The sequence below is a fragment of the Stegostoma tigrinum genome, chromosome 2 (genome assembly GCF_030684315.1).
Source record: "Stegostoma tigrinum isolate sSteTig4 chromosome 2, sSteTig4.hap1, whole genome shotgun sequence".
Taxonomy (NCBI): Eukaryota; Metazoa; Chordata; class Chondrichthyes; order Orectolobiformes; family Stegostomatidae; genus Stegostoma; species Stegostoma tigrinum.
This window is the reverse complement of record NC_081355.1, coordinates 120,772,451-120,798,130: the sequence shown is the minus strand read 5'-3', so window position 1 is coordinate 120,798,130 and position 25,680 is coordinate 120,772,451. Positions and strand designations below refer to the sequence as shown.

Sequence of the window (25,680 nt, the reverse complement as noted above, 5' to 3'; positions counted from 1 at the left end):
CAAAACACAATCTTGTCATTATCTCATTATTCCCTCAGGGACCATGCTGCAAAAATTAGGTGCCATGTTTCCATATTTTGAGCAGTGACTTTCAGAAATATTTCATTTGATGTACAGTGCTTTTGTGATTCCTTGAGTTTGGGAAAGATGATGAAAATAAGACGAGGTTGTTGCTTTCATTATAAGATCATATGCCTGCTTCAGATGTAATTACTTAACTGATACAAACAGGAATGAAATGGATGGGACCCTCTTGTGGTGCAGTGGTAATGTCCCGACCTTGGACTGAGAGGCCCAAGTCCAAGCCCCACCTGTTCCAGAGGTCTCTATTGACATCTCTGAACAGGCCGATTAGACAAATAGGATGGATCTGCGAATCCAATGGATCTGTATTCCTTGTGGTGGATTAGTCTCACTCAATGCAATTGTCAAATCACCCATCAGACTTCTTGGATGAAAACTTATTAATCTTTATATTATTTTCTTTAATTTATAACTTTCCAGCTGAACAAAAATAAGCTATTGCTTTTTGGTTCTGGCCTCATGTCTTCATCCTCCTGAAAATGCTATTTTCTATGACTGGGTATTTTAATTTCACCATGTTCTTTTAGTTGCAAAATCTGCAAGGTTACAAGGGAATGGATGCCACGTATAATTACATGTAATTATTTTATAAATGGTCTTGAAAACTACCTTGCTACTTGACCACAAGACGTAATTGCACTATTTTGCTGCTAACATTTGTTAAATAATTGGATTGTCTGTTACTTTGATAGTGACTATCACAGTTATCTGTTTTTGTTTCAAAAATCTATTTTCTCACCTTAAAATTTGTATAACTAAAGGGACAGTTTATAACATTTTGAATTGATCCGTTAGTGCCCCAAAATGTGGTGTTCAGTTTTAGTTTGTTGAGATGATTATCTAACCATTGTACAGATGCATATGCAGATAATTCTTGCTGCATGCCAATACTTGTGAACTCGAACTTAATGAAATTGTCCCATCAAAGGTTGTTTCATCTTCTCACAGGTACAGGAAACTTTTTCACAAAAGAAAGAAAAAGGAGTCACAAAGATTATTTCCTTTGCTCAAGGGTATGCAAGTACCGCATGGAATAGAGAAATATACTGCCCCTGTGGGATTGATTGGTCCTCCATATTCAAGCAATCGTAGTAACCTGTTTGGCTTGTACTTGTTGCACCCACTAACAGCATCTATCCCTTTTTATAGATCAAGTGACTTTTCAGTGACTGTAAAGATGCTAGCTTAGAGTTGCGCAGTGATCTCCTGGTTGATGACCTGATTTTTGTAGGCACTTTAATATATCTTGCCCTTTAAGTCACACTTGCATTTCAAACACAGATTTGTTATGAGCCACAGTCTGTCTTTTTTTCTGTGCATGTTCATTCCACAGGGTATTTGAATTCTTCCTATTCTTTCTCTTGTGCTTTAAAGAGCAATTGCACTGTGCTAATTTGTGAGCATGTGGATAATTTGGAAAGTAAACACAAGCAAACCTTCTGTGACAGCACAGATGGTTCAGATGTTACATCTTGGTGACTGAATCATTCAAAATTATACTTTAGAATTGATCAGTGCAGTGGCGTAATAAACAACTTTTAATTGAAAGATTTGCTTTCATCGCATTGGGTTCTGTATGATTTAATAAAAAAATAGTTTTGAAACAATGTTTTGCTGTAAAAGTGTTGCTTGTGAAACTACAATAACTTGTTAAATTTGAATTACTTATTCAAGTTTGCACTGCAAAGCTGAAACACTAACCTGCTTATGTTCAAGCTATAAAATGTTTGGTAAAGTTTGGTGACGGTTATAGTTTAAATTTGGGATGTAATTGACATGCAGTTTATTATCTTTTTCCCCTCCTGTGGCCATGTACTTGGGCTGTGAGCTAAATGAATCGGACACAGGCAAAATAACATTGAGTAAATTATGAAACAAGTATGCAGATATTACCTTTTTGGAGTTAATGGTATTCAGTAGAAGGTATACATATTAAATACCCATTTTCCTGATTGGTTGTAACGGAATAAGGTTAAACAGTTGAAGTCAATGTTCTCAAAATACGGAACTTCATTAGTCAAACTATTCCATGTGTTGGTTTTAATAATGGAAAGAGCTGAAGAAACTTTCTTTGCTTTAAAATTAAATTCCATTACTACTCTTTATAATTGACCAAAATATGATTTTGCAACTCCAAAAGCGTTTCATCTTAAATCAAGTTAAACTATGCCTAGACATGGAGATGCCAGGGCCATTTTGTTTTCTTCTCTTTATTTGTTCACTCATTGCATATATTTATGTTGCATGTTTTCTTTTGACTAATATATGTTACCATGGTAAAAATTCTTCTATAAAGGAGGAAGTCAGTTTCTCTTTCTCTTTCTCTCTCCCTCTCCTCTTCTTTCTCCCCCCCACCCCGCAACTTTCCCATGCTGGTTTTATTCAGTCTTCAGTCTAGCTTAAGTGCAGACTGCTATTATACAGAACCACCACCTGAGGTGGAACCCAGTTCTTAAATATGTACCCTGGTACTCATCAAGAAATGCTGGATCATTTGGCATGCAGAGCTGAGTTCTACCCGACCTTTGGGAGGCAGGAAACTGCCAAAAAAGTGTAAGACAGTGTATAAATGGAAATTCATGTCAATCAAGATTGCAATATCTCTGCATTTGCATGGATTTTAATGGGACATTAACTGGAGATGGAGGGAATCCCTCTGGATTGCTAAGTTTTAACTGTGCATGTTCAGTACTTTAATTATAGGAACTGTTTCACTCGTCACAACAGTAAAACCCAGGCTTGTATTAAAGGTTAACAAAATGTTTTGGTTGTTCACATGATAATGAGATGTAAGTTTTTTTTTAAAGAGGAAAAGTGTGTGAAAGTAATATTTTAATAAGTGGAGTGATCTCTTTGGGTGTTCAATGCAATTAGCCTAAGCATGTTAGAGTGAAAATTCACCCATGGCCCCCAGTTACCACACCACAACTGCATTCACGGTCCATGAATGGATAAGTTATAGGCAAGTCAGAATTTTTTTGTTATTTTGTAACTGCAGCCCAGTTCCAACAAATGCACTCGATTTAGTGGATGCCTATTTGTATGTCCATACGTATCTTAGTCTTCACTGTCAGAACTTTGCATGCGGACACTTTTTGCAGCACTTCATATTCTTATCACACGTGAGGATTTTGTACATTGAATATTGCTAAGCGTAACATTTCCAACATGAGTTTTCTGGAGCACAAAAGCCTGAGCTGTTGTTCAAATCAATATTTAAAGTTGTTGTCCTGCTGTCTAAATAAAATGCGCAGTTTTTATTGGACAGCAAAAGTTTGGAAAATTCCTGTTTTTCAGAACTTTGGAGTAGTTAGTATGGGAGGCAAAGTGGATGTGTTTGACAATACATCTGAAGAGAAATACCTTCACCTCTGGAGCAGCAATTACAAGCTGTATGATATGATCAGGTGGTCAGGAGGGAGATGGTCATCCACTCATTTGCCCATGCATGCATTGCAGAGGATACTACCTGCATTACAAGGTATAGCAAAGTAAGCTTAGCTTCTGCAGCTTCACTAGGATACTCGATCTGCGTTAGACATAGTATCCACGCATTACTAGTTGTCCTAATTTTAATTTTTTTGGGTTCCTTTTCAGGTGCTATCAGAGATTTATCATGGTGTATCAGTCTGTTGAGATTGAGAGGCAATTTGAAGGGTCTGTGTTGGATGGAGTTTAGAAGGATATGGGGGAAATGTCATGGAAATTTTGAGAATACTGAGAGTCTTGGATAAAGTGGATGTGGAGATGATGTTTCCATCAGTAGGTGGGACCAGGACCCAAAGGCACAGCCTCAGAATGAAGGGATGCCCCTTTAGAACTGAGATGAGGAGGAACTCCTTAAACCTGAGGGTGGTGGATCTGTGAAATTCATTGCTGCAGAAAACTGGGAAGATAAAGTCATTTAGTGTATTTAAGACCTCTTATGGTCGCACATAAATGCATTAGACATTTACTCTAACTCTTAAACTGTGGTTCAATTCTCCTGTTATGATTGGGAATGCCGATTCATCATTCTGGTTCATCACCACAATCAGGAGCAACTATAGGAAGAGGTTGAAGCAGGTATGAATCAGATTCCCTGGAAACTGTCATGAGGCATTCATACTACTGTAGTTTTCATTTCAGGAATTAAACTTGAGGGCCCCAGGGAAATAAGAAATGTACACCCTATGACTTGGTTCGTAACATCGGCAGGTACCGTGCCATTGTGGCGCAGGCGTACCAAACAATTATAAGCAACATTGTAGTGCAAGCTGTGGGATTGTTGCAGATGCACTTCTGGAGTTGCTGTTCTTGCTAGTGGGGGTCCTTGAAATCATAATGATGTGCCATGCCAACCTTATTGTTCAGGAGAAAGGATTGCAGTTAGTGGGATTTGAAGGGGATCATCAGTTATCTTCAGAAGAAGAGGAGCATGAAAACAGGAAATCTGTCAGATCAGAGATAATGGGAACTGCAGATGCTGTAGAATCCAAGATAACAAAGTGTGAAGCTGGATGAACACAGCAGGCCAAGCAGCATCTCAGGACCTCCTGAGATGCTGCTTGGCCTGCTGTGTTCATCCAGCTTCACACTTTGTTAACCTGTCAGATCAGTTATGTACACTGCTGCTGTGGATGCCATAATACTGCACATGTTCGGCTAGTGGTACCTTGCACAGGAAACCATTAAAAATGAAATCCTCTGACTTGTCCCATCACTGGCAAATGACCACTCTAATCCATTGCAATGAGCAGTTCTTTAGCAACACATCTGCCTATTGTATGCCTACGTCCTCTCCAGTGAGTTATTTTTAGTTTTTCATTGGCTATGGGCTTTGCTGATAATGTTCATATAAAATAAGTGAAAGGGAATATAGATACTTGGTGCAGTATTTTGCAAGGCATAAAAATGGCGCTGTGGAATTTCAGCAACGTAACATTTTGTCAAATGGCCATGTGCATATCCTTAGTGAATTATCATGTTCTCTTACACTTTCTATTATCTCTTGTATTGTGCAGCCCCTGTAGAAGTGAATGTCAGCTTCTCGTGCTCACTGTCACTGCTCTAACTGCAGAAATCCTTGAACACCTAGACCCATCAGGTTTTGGAACCTCTGAAAGATTGCCAAATCTATTTCACAAGTTTGAAGAAGTCAGTGAGCTTCCCGGTTGAATGTGACCTTAAGTCGGGGTGATAGATTGGGACAGCTTTCAGAGGAGTCCCCATTTCCATGATAACAAAGTGTGGAGCTGGATGAACACAGCAGGCCAAGCAGCATCTTAAGAGCACAAAAACTGACGTTTCGAGCCTAGTCTCTAGGCTAGAAACATCAGCTTTTGTGCTCCTGAGATGCTGCTTGGCCTGCTGTGTTCATCCAGCTCCACACTTTGTTATCTTGGATTCTCCAGCATCTGCAGTTCCCATTATCTCTGACCCCATTTCCATGACCCCCTTTTTGTCATTAACGTTCTGTAGGTCTAGTGCTACATCACCCTGTTGTAATGTCTGTCGCCTAATGGCTATCAGTAACATGTTGTAAGGTCATGAGTAGCATATCTTTAAACCTGTTTAAGAGTGCAGGCTTTTGACAATCAAATTCTGTACAAGCATGCATGGATTTGTTTGAGAACTGTGCCTTAAGGTCCATGGGCATAGATTCCATGATAACTGTTTGAGGCCCTGGAAGTCAAAAGAAAGAGGTATAAATTAGTTGTAGCAAACATGACTGTCTTGAAAATGTTCTGTGTACTCATTGTTCAGTCATTGATACAGTCAGCATGTGTGTTTGAAACTTGTGTAGTTTTGACACCATCTTTCTGTGAACTTCCTAACTCTCTTGAGAACACTTGCACCACGTCTTCAGAGCATCCCCTCTCCTCCTGTGCTGCCATTTTTGAGGCAGCTCACCTCTGTTCATTGTACTTTCCTCGACAAGGTGCGAAGAAACAGACCAGTGACTAGCTAACTTATAAATTCATTCAGTGGAGGTGATCTGAGATATGCACTATACTACATTAGCTTCGGGATGAGTATAATTAGAGTGTGAGTAAATAGGGGTAATAAAGTGCTTAAAGAATGAAGAGTGCCTTTTGGTGACACTTAAATGGATGTGAAATAGAACGCAATAGAAAAAGCTTAGCAAGGCAAAATGAAAAGAGATGGAGACTTAATAGATTTAGGTGAATCAACCAAATGCCTCTGCTCAGTCTCATTTCCTCCAAACATGGTTTTTTCTTCCTGTTGCTAGAGAAATATGTGCACCTCCTACTGACTGTACCCCCTTAGTAATTTTAAAGATGTATAATAAAATCTGTCTGTTTGTTCCTTCTGCAAAATTTACCTTAATTGTCACCTGTCTCCTCCAATTTTTAGAATCAATAACTCTATTGGATGCACAATATGTTAGTGCACATCATATGCAGCCTGCATGTTTGAAGTTCAGAAGTCATAATCTGTTAAATTTATTTGTAATCGTAGACATCAGTGGGTTTTGCCCATACAAATACAGCTTTTTCATGTTTTTCTGTCCTCCTTCCTCTTACTCGCTCGTTCATGCACTCATAAAAGTCAATGACAAAGAAAGAGGCCCTTCTGCCTATCAACCTTGCACAGATCAAAAGCAAGAATGTAACTATAGTTGTTCCATTTTTCAGCACTTTGGCCCATAGTTTGAGAGTCTTGGCGTCGCAAATACACATCCAACTACTTAAATGTTATGAGTGTTCCGGCCTCTTACGGAAAATGAGTTCCAGAAACAGACGCTGTCTGGATGAAGACAGTTTTCCTGCATCCTCTGTAAGCCTCCTGTTGCTCATCATAAATCTATGCACCCTAGCCATTCATGTTCACTCTCTGCTTGTAGGGAAAATACTGCTTTCAGTAAATCTCTCCCAGTTTTGGTCCTGACCTTTGTCTGTTACGAGCAATTGACCCTTCCCAACTCTGACAGGTTGTTATATCCTAGCTATGTCAGTTCACCTGCTTACACCATTCACTCTGAGTTGTACTTAAAAGGATGTACATCCCTCCCATGCTTCGTTATTCTTTTGTATTCTTCCCTACTTCCTTTTGTACTTTTAAGTTCCAGGACTCATTTTGCTAGAATTTTATTAGGATAATAGAACACTGTTCAGGCTAGGATGTCAGTACTTTATCTCTACAACAGCACTTCATTCGACAGCCTGTCCCCTTTTTTCTCTCTCTAGCCCCACAAATATTTCCTTCTCAGGTAATGATCCGGTTCCCCTTATCACATTGAAACAATGCATTCTAAATAGTAACTAATCACTGCGGAAAAGGGGCTTTCCTCGGGCCCACTTTTTTCTAGTCAGTTGTATGCATACGTAACTACATTTAGGATCAGAAGTAGATCATGTGGGTCCTTTGAAAAGAATCATGGCTCATCTAATTGTACCCTAATTATACATAAAATTATACTCCCACTTAACGCTGATAATCTTTCATGCCCTTGCTTTCCAAGAATCTATCCATCTGTCTTACAGATTTAGAACATAGAACAAGACAGCGCAGAACAGGCCCTTCGGCCCTCGATGTTGCGCTGACCTGTGAACTAATCTAAGCCCCTCCCCCTACACTATCCCATCATTATCCATATGCTTATCCAAGGACTGTTTAAATGCCCTTAATGTGGCTGAGTTAACTATATATTGGCAGGCAGGGCGTTCTATGCCCTTACCACTCTGAGTAAAGAACCTGCCTCTGACATCTGTCTTAAATCTATCACCCCTCAATTTGTAGCTATACTCTCATGTACAAGCTGATGTCATCACCCTAGGAAAATGACTCTCACTGTCCACCCTATCTAATCCTCTGATCATCTTGTATGTCTCAGTTAAATCCCCTCTTAGCCTCCTCCTTCTCTCCAATGAGAACAGACCCAAATCCCTCAGCCTTTCTTCATAGGGCCTGCACTCCAGACCAGGCAACATCCTGGTAAATCTCCTCTGCACCTTTTCCAATGCTTCCACATCCTTCCTGTAATGGGGCGACCAGAACTGCACGCAATATTCCAAATGAGGCCGCACTAGCGTTTTGTACAATTGCATCATGACATCACGGCTCCGGAACTCAATCCCTCTGCCAGTAAAACCCAAAACACCGTAAGCCGCCTTAACAGCACTATCAACCTGGGTGGCAACTTTCAGGGATCTATGTAGATGGACACCTAGATCCCTCTGCACATCCACACTACCAAGAATCTTTCCATTGACCCGGTATTCTGCCTTCCTATTATTCGTCCCAAAGTGAATCACCTCACATTTATCCATTTTAAACTCCATTTGCCACCTTTTGGCCCAATTCTGCAGTTTATCCAAGTCTCCCTGCAACATTCTTCCACACTGTCCACCACTCCACCGACTTTAGTATCATCTGCAAACTTAATAACCCATCCACCAATGCCTGCATCCAAGTCATTTCTAAAAATGATGAACAGCAGTGGTCCCAAAACAGGTCCTTGAGGGACACCACTAGTAATCGGACTCCAGGCTGAATATTTTCCATCAACCACCACTCGTTGCCTTCTTGCAGAAAGCCAGTTTCTAATCCAAACTGCTAAATCTCCCTCAATCCGTGCCTCTGTATTTTCTCCAATAGCCTACCATGAGGAACCTTATCAAAGGCTTTACTGAAGTCCATGTACACCACATCAACTGCCACTGAAACCAAAAGCCACCACTTCCCATTCATTTTGGAAAAATTCGTTCATGGGATGTGGGTGTCCATTAGCTAAGCTGGCACTCGTTTGCTGGAAGATTGTTAATTGCTCAGGTGAAAGTGATGGAAAGCTCATTTTTCAGAACCATTTGGGAGTCTATGGGGTGTAGGACACCACCCAGTGCAGATAGGAAGGTAATTTTAGGATCTTGACTATGGAGGACTGGTGTTCTCGTTCCAAATCAGAATGATGTGTACCTTTTGAGGGGATCTTGCGAATGGTGATGTTCTAATGTATCTACTGCTCTTGTCTTTCTCGGTAGTAGACGTCATGGGTTTGGAAGGTACAATTGAAGGGCGTTTTTAAGAAAGAGTTTCAAAAGCATATGACACACAGAAAACTTCATGTCTGTCTTAAATGTATGCTCATTACTTTGAATCCCTGGTTCTAGATTTCTTCACAAGAGGAAATAACACCTTCTCCATATCTACCTTGTGTTTCAATGAAATTGTCTTGTATTCTTTTGAACTCTAGCAGAAAGAAGCCTCGGCTGTGAAACCTTTCCTCATAAGACAGACTCTCTATTCCAGATATTAGTCTAGTAAACCTTCTCTGAACTGCTTCCAGTGCATTTGCACTCTTGTTGAAATAAGGGGTTGATGCACAGTATTCCAGATATATTCTCACCAGTAACCAGTATAACTGAAGCATTTCATCTTTAAATTTGCGTTAAATTATTCTTGCAATAAACCATAATCATCTTTTCTCTTTTCTGATTTCTTGCTTACTGTGCCTGCATACTAACCTTTTTGTGCGTTAGTTCAACCAAATACCCATATATCTGCAATCTCTCATCAGTTTAGATAATATCCTTTTTCTTAATTCTTTCTGCCAAAATGGACAATTTTGCATTTTCCTACATTATACTCAATTTCCAGGTACTGGCTCAATCATTTAACTGCTCTTTCTACTCACTCTCACCTCTTCACTACTTAATTTTCTACTTATCTTTGTGTCATCAGCAAATTTAACAACCTTCAGGTTATTTATATAAATTGTGTAAAGTTAAGGTCACAGCACTGATTATATCTTGCCAACTAGAAAAAAGACCCAATTATGTATTTTTTTCCCCTCTGTTAGCCAGGCAATATGCTACATGTGTCAGGGATCAGTGCTGGGATCTCTTGTTTGTAACTGATCACCTACATTTTCATTCAAATCACATTAGTATGTCTGCAGCTGACATGAAAATTGGTGGAGTTGTAGATCGTGAGGAGCATTGTCAATTGATATAGCAGGATGTCAATCACTTGGGCAGAGAAGTAGCAGGTGGAATTTGGTCCAGACAAGTATGAAGTGAGGTATTTTGGAAGGTCCAGTGCAAGAGGAAAATATGCTATAACTGGTTAGATCCTTAGCTGCATTTGAATTCAGAGGGATCTTGGGGGTGCAAGTCCATGGTCCCTTGAAAATGGCAGTATAAGTGGATGAGGTGGAAAAGAAGGCATACAGCATGCTTGCCTTTATCGTTTGAGGCATTGGGTATAAAAGTTGGCAATCATGTCGCAGCTGTATAAAATTTTAATCTGGCCATATTTGGACTATTGAGTGCAGTTCTGGTCACCACACTGTGTAGGAAGGATGTGAAGGCTTTTGAGAGGCTGCAAGAGCGACTTGCCAAGATGTTGTCTGAATTGGAGTGTATTAGCCAGAAGGAGAGGTTGGATAAGCTTGTGTTGTTTTCACTGGTGTGTTGGAGGCTGAGGGACAACTCAATAGAAGAATATAAAACTGTGGGCATGGATGATCTTTTTAAAATTCATTTTATGGGATGTGTGTCGCTGGCTGGCAGCATTTCTTGCCCATCCCTAGCTGCCGTTGAGAAAGTGATGGTGAGCTGTCACCTTGAACCGCTGCTACATTACTTCTGCTGTAGGTTGACCTACAATTCTATTAGGGGTAGTCAGTCTTTTTCACAGGGTGAGAATGTTAAATACTAAGCCTAGGCTTAAGGTGGAGGGCTTGGGGTTGGGGTTAAGTGGGTAAGCTTTAAAGGAGATATGTGAGGCAATTTTTAAAGCTGAGGGAGCAAATGCCTGGAACATGTTGCAAGAGGAGGTGGTAGAAGCAGAGATTATGGTAATGGCTAAAAGATATTTAATCACGTGACCAGGTAGAGAATATGGAAGTCGGATGGGATTCGTTTAGAATGGCATTATGGTTGGCGTAGATAGGGTGGGCTGAAATCCCTGTTCCTCTGCTGTACTGTTCTGTGTTCAAGACATTGTCCTCTTTACCTGGAGCATTGGTTTTGTGTGATAACTTTTTGAACTTTTCTAAGTGCCCTGGTATAACTTATTCTAGGAAAACAACAAATACTAGAGATCACAGCGGCTCAGGCAGCATACATTTTTCAGAGAGCAAGCTCACATTTCAAGTCTGATCCTTCTTCACAACTGACGTGAAGTATGGAGGAGGCAGCATTTGTTATAGCTGGGGGAGAAAGGACATTGATTATTCAGACTAACTGATCAGAATGTTAGAATGGCGGAACAATGGTGTCCAACTGCCAGTCTTCAAAGAGCAGACAATCCTGCTGAGGTAGGAGAGGGGAGAGATGATATGGTGACAGAGAATGTAACAAGTAAAACTAAAAGTGAAGGAATAGGAGTTGGTTCACCATTTGAAGGCGTTGAACTCAATATTAAGCCCAGAAGTGCGTTGTCTGAAGATTCGATGTTCATAGAATCCCTACAATGTGGAAACAGGCACTTTGGCCACATGTCCACACTGACCCTCAGAGCATCTCACCCAGACTCAACCCTATAACCCACCTAATTTACACATCCCTGAATATTATGGGTAAATTTAGCATGGCCAGTCCATCTAGCCTGCATATCTTTGGACCGTGGGAGGAAACAGAACACCCGGAGGAAACCCACACAGACAAGACGAGAATGTCTGTGTTGAGTTGGCACAGTTGCTCGAGGGAGGAATAGAACCCAGGTCCCTGGCACTGAGGCAGCAGTACTAACCACTGAGCCACAATGCCATCCCTGTTGTTGAACCAGTTTGCACTATAATTCACTAAAGCATTGTTGCATGCCAAAGACAGACAAGTGGGCATGTGAGCAGGATGCCCTGTTAAAATGACCTAGCTACAGGAAGGTTATGGTCATGCCTGGGCACAGACCAGAAGTGTCCTGCAAAGTGGTCACTAAATCTGCGTTTCTCCAATATGCAGTAAGCCACAATGGGTGCAGTGAGTACAGTACACAAGACTGGAGGAGGTAAAGGTGAAATGCTGCTTCAACTGGAAAGACGGTTTAGGCCCTTATGTGGTGAGCAGGGAGGAAGTGAAAAGTTGGGGGTTGCACAATCTGTGGTTACTTGGAAATTTGGGGGATGGAGTGCAATTGTGTTAGCAGCCAATGAATGGACTAGGGTGTCTTAGCGGGAACAATCCCTGCGAAATGCAGACAGGGAGTGAGGGGAAGATGTGTTTGGTGGTGGCATCCTGTTGGAGCTGTCTGAAATGGCAGGAAATGATCCTTTGGATGTGGAGGCTGGTGGGATGAAAGGTGAGGACATGGGAGACCCACTCTCGCTGTTGTGAATGTTGGGAAGGGGCAAAGGTGGAAGCTTTGGGTGATAGGTTGGATGTGGTTGTGGGCCCACTCAACCACAGTGAGTGGGAAACAATGACCATGGGAGAAGCAACCTGTGTCAACGAATCTGTACTATCAACATCCTTTCTTGCCCAGCCAAGTCAATAATTTGCTCTCAGCTCTGTGGGCTTCTGCCTTAGTTAATAACTCTTCTGAGGGATTTAATATGAAATTTCAAATGACATTTGATAAACAGCATCCATGGATATCCACCACCATAGCCGTCTCTTATAAAGGAAGAGATTATAGACTCGCAGCAGTTTCTCTACCATAGGTGTTTGGCTAACTGCTCTTTAACTCCCTGGGTTTCCTTTTCTGCCTTTCTTGAAGCGAAGTGACATCTGCAATTTTCTGATCCAGTGGGATGACTGCTATATCAAGGAAACTCTGAAAATTATAGTTAGGGCATTTATAATGGGCTCCTTTAACACTCTCAGATTTTGGGAATTTCTCCTCCTTGTCAGTCTGAGTAGCAACAGAGAATGGGAGCAAACCTAGGATTGAAAAGCAGCAGGGTAAATACCTGAGGAGTGGGCCTGGACCACAGTTAGTGCCATCAGTGATGACAGCATCAGCAATGGAGAGCATTCCTGGGGATGAATAGGAGCATCAGGATAAATACATGAGTAGTAGGTCAATCAGAGCTAAATCAAAGGGTGAGGCTCTTAAGATGTCACCACTCAAAAGACTTGGCTGCTGAGGAGACATGTTTGCAGACTGAGTGATTAGTGTCTGGAGAGAGATAAAATATGTACTGTTTGTAGTTATAACTAGGGGTAAAATACAGGAACAAGAGACCTCCGTTTGGCTAGTGGATTTATTGTATGTTGTTGATAAAGTTGATTTAGTTGGTAAGGCCTGAAATGGCAGGAGAATTTGGCCTGTGGAATTGGTTCAGAAAGGCATCATGTGTTAGTTTTGTCTTGGTGGGTTGAACAGCTAGGTCCTATGCCAAACTATTCTTTCAATCACAGATTCATAGAATTCCTACAGTATGGAAGCAGACCTTTTGGGCCATCGAGTCTGCACTGACCCTCATTGAGTATACCATTCAGACCCAGCCTCCTGCATTTATCATGGTTAATCTTCATAGCCTTCAAATCTCTGGACAGTATTGGCGATTTAGCATGGCCAATCCACCTAACCTGCACATCTGGAGAAAACTGGAGCACCTGGAGAAAACCCACGCAGGTTTAGGGAAAACATGCAAACTCACACAGGCAGTCATCCAAAGGTGGTATTGAATCCAGATTCCTGGTAGCAGTGCTAACCTGTGTGTTACTGTGCTGCTCTTTGAGTTAATTTCTTCATTATTGATCTTTTATCTATTTAATTATATTTTATCACCTGCTGATACACTGTTAATTTTCTCAGGGCTTCTGGAAGCTGTCCTCCTGCCCTGTAAATACTGAGGCCAAATAGTTTCCTATTGTCTGTCTGTCTCCTTTTGTGGAAAAACAGGGAATTAGATTTGCTTAATAAAAACTGAAAGAACTACGGATGCTCTAAATCAGGGACAAAAGCAGAAGTTGCTGGAAAAGCTCAGCAGTTGTGGCAGCATCTGTGAAGAAAAAAAAAATCAGTTAACGTTTCATCCAGTGTCCGTTCCTTAGAACTGAGAAATGAACCTGAAACACTGACTCTGATTTTTTGTTTTAATTTCATGGATGCTGCCAGACCTGCTGAGCTTTTCTAGCAACTTCTGCTTTTGTTCCGAAGTTAGATTTGCTTTCTTAGAGCGCTGACCAAGTTTCCTAAACTGAACCAGTCCCATTTACCTGCATTTGGCCCATATCTCTCTGAACCTTTGCTAACTATGTACCAGTCCAAATACCTTTTAAAATGTTCTAATTGTACCTACAGCTCCTACTTCTTCTGGCAGCTCGTTCCATATATGCACCAACCTCTCTGTGGAAAAAGCTGCCCCTCAGACCCCTTTTTAAATCTTTCCCCTCTCACCTTAAGCCTAGCAGTCTAGTGTTGGAGTCCCTGTACCCTGGGGAAGAGCCCTTGGTTATTCACCTTTATCTGTACCCCTCATGATTTTGTAAACCTTTTAAAAGGTCATCTCTCAGCCTCCTAAGATCCAGCCTCTCCTTATGACTCAGACCCTCCAATCTCAGTAACATACTTGTAAAATTTTTTTTCACCCTTTGCAGTTTAATAACGTTCTTCCTAGATCAGGGCAAACAATTGTATGCAGTACTCCAAATGTGGCCTCGCAAATGTCTTGTACAGCTGTAGCATGATGTCCTAACTCCTGTACTAAGTGTAGTGCACAATGAAGGCAAATGTGCAAAATGCTGCTTTCACCACCCTGAGCACTTGTGATGCCACTAACAAGGAACAGTGTACCTGCACCCTGGGTCTCTCTTGACAACAGCTTCAATGTCCTCCCATTAACTATGGGAGTCCTGTCCTTATTTGTCTGATCAAAATACAACACCTTACATTCATCAGAAGGGATCTGCCTCAGCCATTCCTCAACCTACTGGCAGTCTAATAGAACTGTTCCTGAATATAGAATTCTGAACAATTTTGAAAAATTAAAGCTGATGCATAAACCACCTTACTTACCTGCTGCTTTTAAGATCCTGGGGTAGAGTCCATCAGGACCCAGTAACTTGTCAGTCTGCAGCTGTGACATTTTCAGTACCATTTACCGAGTGATTGCAATTTTCCAGAGTTCCTGACTCTTTCCGTTTGTAATTTAACAATACCTGAGATTTTACTTGTACCTTCTAATTAAGACTGACACAGTACACATTCAACAAATCTGCTTCCACTTCTTTCTCCAATATTAATTACCAAGCTCACTTTCTACAGAAAAAAGACTCACTGTTAATTTTTAAAAAAGCATTTATAGAAACACACTGTTTCTGGTTAGCTTTCTCTCAAACTGTAGTCATTCTTTGTTCTTTAGTTTGTTCAATCTTTCTGACCTGTCACCTGTCGTTGTCTTTTCTTTGTTTGATTCTAATTTGACCTGGGTCTGATGCTAGAAATTTCCTTGAATCTATGACTTCTGGTTCTCAATCCTTCCTCTAATGAGAATAGTTTCTAGACATATACTCTGCCCAGTACCTTCATGATTTTAGATACCTCTGTCGGGCCTCCTTGACCCTCTCCAAAGAAAACAATCCTGAACAACCCCAACTTCTCTAATCTACGTAACTGGTCCCAGGGATGACAAACCTCATTCTCATGGATCTTTTCTGCACCCTGTCTCATGTCTGTCCTACCTAAACTGTGAAGCCCGGAACTGGTTATAATGTTATAGTTGAGGCCAAACCAGTGTTTCATGAGACTTCCTTGCTGTTATACGCAATGCCTGTATTGATAGAGTCTAAGATCTTTGTGTACTTTATTAATCACATACTCAATCTTTGTGGCTAGCATCGCTGGTTTGTGTACGCACATCCCCATATCTTTCTGCTTCTGCACCCCCTTTAGAATTGTACCCTTTATATTGTTTCTATGCATTCTTCTTACCAAAGTAAGTCAGTTTACACTTCTCTGCGTTTAGTCATCCCCTTTGTCCACCCATTTCAGTAACTTGTCAGTGTTTAACTTCTACGCTGTCTTATAAGTTTACACTACTTCCTGAGTTTTGTATTAGCAACAAATGTTGGAATTGTGTCCTGTGTTCTAAGACCTTGGTTATCAATGTATGTCAGGAAGAGCAGAGATTTTAAGTGACCTTCACTTCTTTCAGTCTGCAAAACAACCATTCACCACTGTTCTTTGTTTCCTATGATTAATTCAATTTGTAAATGAGTGAGTTAGACATTGCCTGTTGTTTTGAAAAATCCCTGTTGCAAACGGAAGATAGTTTGAATCTCTGATCAATACCATGGCTATTCTAGTATGTCAACTTCTTTTGAGTTTTTCACTACTTTTAATTATGGCTAATATGTAAGGTAACATTTAGAATTGAGCTTCCAAGCTTTTTTCCCCCACTGTGACCACATTTCAAGGCTTGAAAATTGTTACAATCCATTTGAGAGCAGAATGGGATTAAAAACAGAGAGCAGGGATGATGAGACGGATGGGTGGAGCTCCACGGTGGCCTTTGAAGCCTCTGAGCTCATTCCCAAATTTTAGTTCATGACCCCATATCGGTCTTGATCCCCACTTTCGTAGCCCTTTTAGAACCTAAAACATGCATTTTGTTTTTGATGGCACAGCATATCCTGTGTCTTGACCAACCTGTTTACTGAGTCCAAGAAGCTCAATTTATTTTCTGAATAAATTTTGACTTTAAAAATCTGGGCAACTCTGCTGCCTCCTTCACCTGTTTTTGAAAACATGCTGCTGACAGGCTTTATTCCCACATGCTCCCAATTCTGACTTCAGTTGTTTTTTTACCTGACAACTATAACTTTCCTCCTACTACTATGCTTTTTGTTTCAAAGCTGTCATGCTGGCTTTTTATCCAAATTGGTGGCAAAATCGCCAAATTAAGCCCAAATATTCCTGATTTTAACGCAAGTTTCTAATGGCTAACTGCTCAGCTCCAATTTACACTGCATTATCCTTTTGCTTTTGGCAGTGCACATTGAGATAAACAAGATCTGTCGGCCATTACAGAGATGTGATTGCAGGATAACAAATTGGATTTTGTGTATTGAATTGCGCATGACATTATATTAAAATAGGTAGTTTGGTTAAGAGGGGTTAGCAGCTCCCAAATGATTTGTGCAGGAGCTAGAAAGACTCTTGGTTCAGGAGGTCACAATGCAGAATCTGTTTGGATGCAGGCAAGGAACAGTAGGAGATGGAAGTCACTTTTCTGGGGCTGTAGATCACTCCCATAATAGAAATTTCAGCGTTTGGGATACATAATGTCTTTGTGTGATAAAGAGGCAGGAACAATTATAGATGAATTTAATCTATACATAAGCTGGAAAGATCAGATTTGTCAGCCTTGATAAGGGATTTGGAGAATTCTTTCAAAATAGTTATTAAAAAGCAGCATGTTCTGCAGCTGGTGAGACAGCATACCTGTTATTGTGTAATATGACAAGTTTGATTCTTGACCTTAGAATAAAGGCAGCTGTCAGTAGCAGTGATCATATGATTGAATTTTGTGCACAGTTTGGAAGAGCAAGTATAGGTCTAAGACTAGTATTTTAAAATATGGAAGGACAACTATGTAGGCCTGAAAGCTAACGTAGCTGAGGTGAACTAAATATTAAGCTAGGAAGCTAGGATCAAGAGAAACACCAAATGTGTTTGTTACATCTGCTATTAATATCTGCTATAAACTTATTCTCACACTCCTGGAGGGCTAATATTCATTGGACATGTTTCCTTTGTAAGTTCATTTAGAAACTCGTCTGTTTTTACATTTCTGTCTAACTTACTCATGGTCCAGTTTATTTATCTTGATTAATCTTTTAGTCAGTATTTTAGGACTGATACAAGGGAAAACTTTTCTCTTAGAAGGTTGTGCAACATTGCAACCCTTTCGCAGGAGGTGGGGGTCACTACGTATTTTTAAGGGCAAGTGAGTGCCAGTGGAAACGGATGATGGTTGAGTGGTAGTCTCACCAAGAAATCTGAATTAAATAAAAATCTGAACTGAAAACCTAGCCTAATAGTGACCATGTAGCCACTGATTTCTATGTAAAAACTCATCAGATTCTTTAATTTTCTTCAGAGATGGAAATTTCCTGTTCAAACCTAGTCTCTTCTATATCTGACTGTGCAGCTTTGGGCAATAAGTGCTGGCTTGCCAGCAGTATGCACATCCCATAAACAAAAATAAAATTAAAGGTTATTGAGGATAGGTGAGAATATGGAATTCAGAACACAGTCAAATCAGCCATGACCTTATTGTGGAGCAGGCTTGAAGGACCAAATGGCCCATTTCTGGTTCTAATTCATATATTTGGGTAATTGCAGGCATTGGAATGTTTACAGTGTATTACTAAGAGCGAATTACTTGATAACTTTTTTTATAATGCATGTTTCAACAAATTTATTTTTGGGTTATTTTGGACTGTATTAATCTGTCAACCTAATTTTGTCCTCTGGCCAGAAAGCAGCTGATGTTCTGTTTGATTTGGTTTAGATTAATGTTATTGTATTCATCCAGATGAATCCCCTTAACTTTGATGTTAGATGGAATTGAGTGGAATTTGTTTTGAATTGTCTTGACATTAATTAATACTTCTATTTTTTAAACAAAAAGTTTTTGGCTTGAAAATTTCATAGTATAATGTGAAATAAGCTCTCTCAAATTGACAAACAAACCTTTGTTTTATATAGGACAAACTAGAGGCAAGCTGGAGCCCATGGACACCATCTTTGTTAAACAGGTTAAAGAAGGTGGACCAGCACATGGAGCTGGATTATGTACAGGTACGAAAAGACCCTCATTGAAGAGTAAGATTCCATGAAATGAGTATGGAGCTGGAGGAACACAGCAGGCCAGGCAGCATCAGAGGAACAAGAAAACTGATGTTTCAGGTTTGGACCCTTCAGAAAATTTGCTGAAGAAGTGTCCTGACCGGAAATATCAGCTTTCCTGTCCTCTGATGCTGCCTGGCTTGCTGTGCTCATCCTGCCCCACACTCTGTCATCTCGGACTCCAGCATCGCCAATTCTTACTATACCTCCATGAAATGAGTGTGTAATGCACTGGGCTTTAATAAATGTTGAATCAGGATCATATTGAAGGCATAACTATACTATGTAGAATGTATTAACTTCGCCATACTTTGAGAAAATGTTGCAGTTCCTGTTCAGTACTACTAAGATATACTTACTGAAGTGCAGATCATATGTAATGATACTTTAGTTGTACAGGCTGTTGCATAAACATAGCCATGCAAAATTTGCTTCCTTTATACCTAAGAGTCTTTCTAACCAACCTGTGACTGTAAATGAAATCTTTTGTTGCTTCTCAGGTTTTCAAGGAAACTATTTTCTGACCCTGGAATCCATCTTTTTTCATTTGTTTGCACATGTTTGGCTAGTTAATGGCCTGATTTATAGAGCCTATAGTTATCTGATGTCAAATTTAATCTACAGTTGTTTAAATGCTATGCAGTATGAAATTTGTGGTTTGCCAGTGGTATTTGCATCAATGTTTGAGCTCAGTATATATAAAAAAATGACCTGAGTGTACGCTCTTGCCTATTGTTTGGGGAGCTGGCTAGGACGCCCCCTGTCAGCTTTATGGGAGTCACTCAATGGAATCTTTAGGCTACCATTATGCCTTCCCAGTAATTGAGTTCCTTACCAGATGGCATCCTGTCCTCCTGAAAGTTGTCAGCCAGTCGATAGCTACCAGATACACTTGCAGTAACAATATCCTTACCACTGTTCGAGGACCATTACGATGACCCAAACATAAGGCATAGAGAAGGCAGGATGGTATTGTGGGTGGGACATAATGCAAGAGGGAAGATAGGAGGGTTGGAAGCAACGGTTTTTGGCAGTGCTGGCAACAAGGGAACCCATGTCAGTCCCTCTGACGTAATCCTAGGGAAATTTTGTTGCTGATGGGACATTGATTTGGGGCCTCCCTCACAATTAACTGAGCCTCACTGCCATATTTCCTACTCTGACAGGCTCCATTAATCCTAGCCCAAAACCATGGAGTTGTCTTAATTTGCCACAATAAAAAAAGCTGAACTTGTATTTTTTTTAAAATGGAGTTTTGAGTTCAAGTTGCAATGAGTGTCCGTTGTGTTTGTGCATTCCTTTAAACATGGTTTTAAAATGCCATGGACCTGGCCAAAAAACTGGCCAAGTTGAAATGATGAACATAATGAGGTTTTACTTTGCTTCTTTACAAGAATTTAAGGGGCTCTTCAAATTAAACTTGTGCTTCCAGACACTGAAATAACTGATACACCCTTCTACACACCCAAGCCTCCATCCATGCATCTTCTACAAACTGGCTGTAGCTAATGAGTTTCAATTGTATTAGCACAGTGAGACAAGATTTTAAACAGCCATTTAATACCTTATTGCATCTCAGAGATCTCAAACCCGTTTCAGAATCATGCACCATATTATCTCCAACATAACTCCTGAACATATGCAAACTAACCTGTGGTTTCCACATTCATTTTTCAAGGAATTCATAATAGCAGGAATTTTGAGTTTTTTGCCTTTTGGTAATTCCTTTGACAGATTTTTAAACTGGGTTGTCTCCTTTGCAACTGTCCATTTCTTTCCTCACACTACCTTGCAACACCACTTTCCCCCACCATTTTGCCTTACCTTATCGACCCCTAACAGCCTCTTAATTAGCCCCGGTACAGCCTTACTTCACATCGCACACAACCCTGTTCCTCACCACCGTCAACCCTCCACCTGTTCGGAGTTTCCTTCTGTTTCCAGGAAGATGGGCTCCTCCCAACTGCAACAGCCAGTCCCAGCAGCAGTATGCCAGGCTCAGGTGAATGGTTTCCCACCTTTGGCTCTAGCAATTTTTGTCCTCTGCCTCCCACCCTGGCTCCTTGGCAAAATGCTTCCCCAATGATTCACTTACATGGGTACTTTCTTACAAAACAAATTGCTCAGTAGTCGAATTGTAGGTTCTTGGTTTCCTGCAGTTGCTGCTGGGTAGGTTGGGTGTACAAGGGAGCACTAAGCATTAATTGGATGAATGATTCCTCCGTAAATCTCGGTTCTGCTTACGAAGGAGAGTTTCCTCTGTTTGCCCCAAGATCGGATTTTCTTAGGTGTTCTGATGGCTTTCAGAAATGGATCTGCCTGCTGCCATGTATTTTCAGCCATGGTATGATGGATCATTTGATTGATACACCCTCCTCTCCATCCACATGTTGGACCCAGCATAGTTTGAGTGACATCTATGACTGCCGACTATATTCCTTGGAGCTATTACTCCAGCACATTGACCAGGCGATCGTGGCTTTTTAAGGATTAAATTACCCTACCTTTTTTAGACTTGGTCTGCTTCCAAATCTTGAGATTAACATTTCCTATCGTGGCTGGTGGTTGGCCAGTTGCTGAATGATGGAAAACCTCCCATTGATCCTCCAGTATGTAAGCAATCTGGCCTGGCTTTTGGAGTGCTGACCTTTTGTATGCCTGGAGTTGTTAAAACTTCAGTGGTGTGATTGAACCATGCTGTACTGGGTCTAGACTTGGACTAACTCTGGAGTCCAGTTCCCATCTCCTTCACAAATCTAGTGCCATGTCCATAAAATCAGGTTAATGTTAGTGATTGTTAAAGCAAACCATTCAACTTAGGTAGTGAGTCTGTCAAAGTATTTATCCTCCAATTGAGCAAAAGCTCTAATTTTGTTTGATAATGTTCTTGAGTACTTTGGCGTGTTTAACTGTATGAAAAGTGCTATGTAAATGCAAGTTGTTGTCACAAAATTTGCAAGTTTTTTTCCATATCTCTCAGAAGGAAAAGAAAGTTAAAAGGTATAAGAAAAGATTCATGTGGAGAATAAGCACGAACGTAGAAAGTTAAATCAAATGGCCTGTTTCCATGCAATAACCCAAAATATTTGGTTTTAAAAATGTCAATTGATTAACTATTGGCAATAACAGTCTAAATTCTGGTTCGATTTGAAGGAACTTCATTCAAAGAGCATATTTATACAAATTATTTTCCATTAAGGTGTTTGTGATATAGTGGTAATGCCATTGTACTAGTTATCCTGAACCCCAGACTAATGTTCTCGGAACATGTCTCTGGGCAGCTAAGATTTGACAAATGCTGGTCTAGCACTGCTGCCAGAAATGCCCACATCCCCTGGAAGAATACAATAAGCTGCAAAGTAAAAATCATTATTCAATCTACTTTTGAATTTTTGGAGCTTATCTTTTAGGCACTTGTTCAGTTTGATTTCAAAAGTCGTCATTTGTTCTAGTTTCTGTGTTTTCATAATGGCATCAAATATTCGACTGATATTTTTGCTTTCACTAATCTAGGTGACCGGATTGTCAAAGTAAACGGGGAAAGCATTATTGGAAAGACATATTCCCAAGTTATAGCCTTAATTCAAGACAGGTAGGAATAATATTTATTTTTCTAATTCAACATGTTTATCCCCAATGATAAAGCAGGAATTTATAATGAGATGTAATGTTCTGTAGCTGTGCTTCCAACATTGATAGCTGCAGTACTCATCAAGCGTACAGGTGCTCCTGGCGTCTTCCTAGTTGGTGACAAGAGTTGATGTTTTTGTCAATACAAGGGGTTCCGCAGTATAATGATAGTTGCATTACTGCGCAGCACTGAATTACAGAAAATCGCTCTTTAGAGAGCGGCCTATGGGAAAAATGGGTTTAGGAGCAGATCACCAAAAAGTATCACTCAAAATCACTCAAGCCTAAAACACGGGACAGCATTTGCTTGGATAAATGTTTAATTCATATAAAAGTAAATTTAACACCTTACTTTGGTAAAACATGTCAAGATGACTTGATGCAGCAGGGGTTTTTGAAGTTCTTCTGTTGTTAATGCAGAGGCTGAGGGTCATTCTCATCATTGTCATCACCACCACCTTCAGGTGCAGTTGTGGTTGCAGGATTAGGGCGAAAAATAGTTAATCCAGAACTGCGGTTCATTGTCTTCTGACTGTTTACTTGAGGGTTGGCTTAAAAAAGACATCCAGTTTTTGCTGCTCTGCCCTTTTTTCTTTTTTCATGAAGAAGCTGTTCATAGAGTACCAAATAAGTAAACTGCCACCCTTCTACGTTCTGCATTGTAATCTTTGTACTTCAAAAGATGCAATTGCTTCTCAATTTCTCTCTGGATAGAAGACAAATCAGAAGTGGAAAGTTTTCGCATCCTGGACTTCATCTTCATCTCCAGCTTCCACTTCCCCCTCAGCGACAAGTTGTTGCAGATCAGCTGTAGAGAGATTGTCACGGTGGCACTTGAGCAGCTCTTCAGCATCCTTACTCTCCACTTCCTCATTATTCAATTTGCTTTGAAAGATCAGCACAATGTTCTTTGATTCTCAGGAGTTCCTCTGTTTCAAAGGTTTTAAAGTTTTGAATAAAGCACTATGGGATAAGCGTTCGCCAAACTGCATGCAAGCAGTCTCCACTGAAATCACCCCAGGCCTCCACGATAATGTCAATTGCATTCCTGATGTTAAAGCTCTTCCAGTATTGAAGAACGCTGTCGTTATCCCCGTCAGTGGCGTCAATCAGCCTCTTAAATGCGTGCCTTAAATGATGAGCTTTAAAAGTAGGCTGTTGCACGCTAGTCCATGGGTGGAAGGAGAGAGGTTGTGTTTGGGGTTAGAAATAGCACTTTGTTTCCAGAAAGTTCACCAGTGGTGGGAGGAAACGTTGGTGCATTATCCAGGATGAGAAGAATCTTGAAATCCACTTTTTTCCCTGTAGTACTTTCTAAAAACATCATCCAAAACATCAGCAATAAGGTCACTGAAGCATGTTATAGCCAACACAACTTTGTGTTTTAGAAATTGGGTTCCCCTATTTGCCAATCACTTTATAGCCAATTTGCATTTTTGGAACACACATTATAGCAGAAGCCTCTGTAACTATGTTTAAACAGACCAATTACAGGATTTTAATGTTGTTGTAAAGAGACACATTTTTGATTTACAAAAAATATGAATGTGGATGCTATTTTCTTCCATTGCTGTTTCTTTGGAAATGTGCTGATGAGTCCAAGACAAACCGCATTAGCAAAAGTCCTTTTTCAACATTACTAAGTTCTTTAAACCCAATAGTTGTTTGGTTGTAACAATATCTGATTTTATAATTAACTAGATTACTCCTTTCAACTGTGTAATGGTAACAGCAACTTGTTCTATGCTTAGTGTAGCTGAATAATTAGAGAGGGGTGAAATTCGATCCTTATAATAAAGACTGTTTTCTGTAGGAGTTGATTGAATGCTTTTTCTGCTAATGTATGAACTTCACAAAGCCGTCATGATGCTTGTAAGTGATATTCTAATGTCTTCAGCAGTCCTGTTTTGGTATGAGAACACAAATTGGAGTGTGACCATTATTTCATAGCAATCTGAAGTATAATCATAGCCTTTTTTTTATTACTTACTAAAGTAAATGTTGTAACTCTTCAAAGCTTACAGAGAAGTATATTTTAAGTGGGTTGATATTGTACACTGCATTAAGTTCCAACTCATGTACTGATGTCACACTGACTTTATAGGTGGGGAATATGCAGGCCACATGGGTTCTTGCAGAATGAAGACCTATTTCCTAGGTCTCAGAGCATGGAAACAGACCCTTTGGTCCAACCTGTCTACTCCAACCAGACCTCTCTGCCCTCGTCCCAGTTCGCTAGTATTTGGCCGGCATCCCTTTTAAGCCCTACCTATTCATATGCCCATCCAAATGCCTCGAAGGTGTTGTAATTTTACCCGCTTCCACCACTTCCTCTGGCAGATCGTTCTACGCACGCATCACCCTCTGCAAGGAAAATGTTACCCCTCGGGCTTTTTTTTTAAAATCTCTTTTTCCCCCCCACCTCAACTCAAACCTATGCCCTCTTGATTTACACTCTCCCAACTTAAAGAAAAGAGCTTGCCTATTTTTCCTATCCGTGCTCTCATGATTTTATAAATCTCTAAAGGTTCAACCCTCGGCTTCCAACGTTCCAGGGAAAAAAGTGCTGGCTTATTCAGTCTCTCCCCACAACGTAAACCCTCCAGTCCTGACAACATCCTTGTGAATCTTTTCTGCACCCTCTCGAGTTTAACAACGTCCTGCCTGTAGAAGGTTGACCAGAATTGTACGCAGCATTCTTAGAGTGGCCTCACCAATGTCCAGTACATCTACAACATGACAACCCAACTCCTGCTCTCAATGTTTAAATCAATAAAGCCAAGCATGTCGAATCACAGTAGAAGAATAAGGGGTAAGTCATTCAGGACTGAGATAAGGCAGAATTTCTTCACTCAAAATTATGAACTTGTGGAATCCTCTGCCGAGGAAGCTATTGGGGCCAGTTCATTCAGTGTATTCAAGAGGGATCTGGCTGTGGCTGTTGTGGCTAAAGGGACCAAGAGATATGGGGAGAGGGTGGAACGGGATGCTGAGATTACATGATCAGCCATGATCATATTGAATGGTGGTGGAAGCTCAAAGGGCTGAATGGCCTACACCTGCACTGGTTTTCTGATTCCTTGTCAACATAGAACAATACAGCGCAGAACAGGCCCTTCGGCCCTCGATGTTGCGCCAACCTGTGAACTAATCTAAGCCCCTCCCCCTACACTATCCCATCATTATCCATATGCTTATCCAAGGACTGTTTAAATGCCCCTA

The 25,680-nt window shown here is 40.5% G+C and overlaps 1 protein-coding gene across 3 annotated transcripts in view; it reads left to right on the top strand.

The window, feature by feature from the left end:
• The window catches only part of LOC125461846 (rho GTPase-activating protein 21-like), a 238,652-nt gene that overhangs the window by 111,003 nt on the left and 101,969 nt on the right, over positions 1–25,680 (top strand). For all 3 annotated transcript variants that reach the window (XM_048551133.2, XM_048551142.2, XM_048551150.2), the window contains 2 exons: positions 18,688–18,780; positions 22,342–22,420. In XM_048551133.2, coding sequence (XP_048407090.2) covers positions 18,688–18,780; positions 22,342–22,420 — 172 coding nt within the window. The remainder of the gene's footprint in view (positions 1–18,687; positions 18,781–22,341; positions 22,421–25,680) is intronic.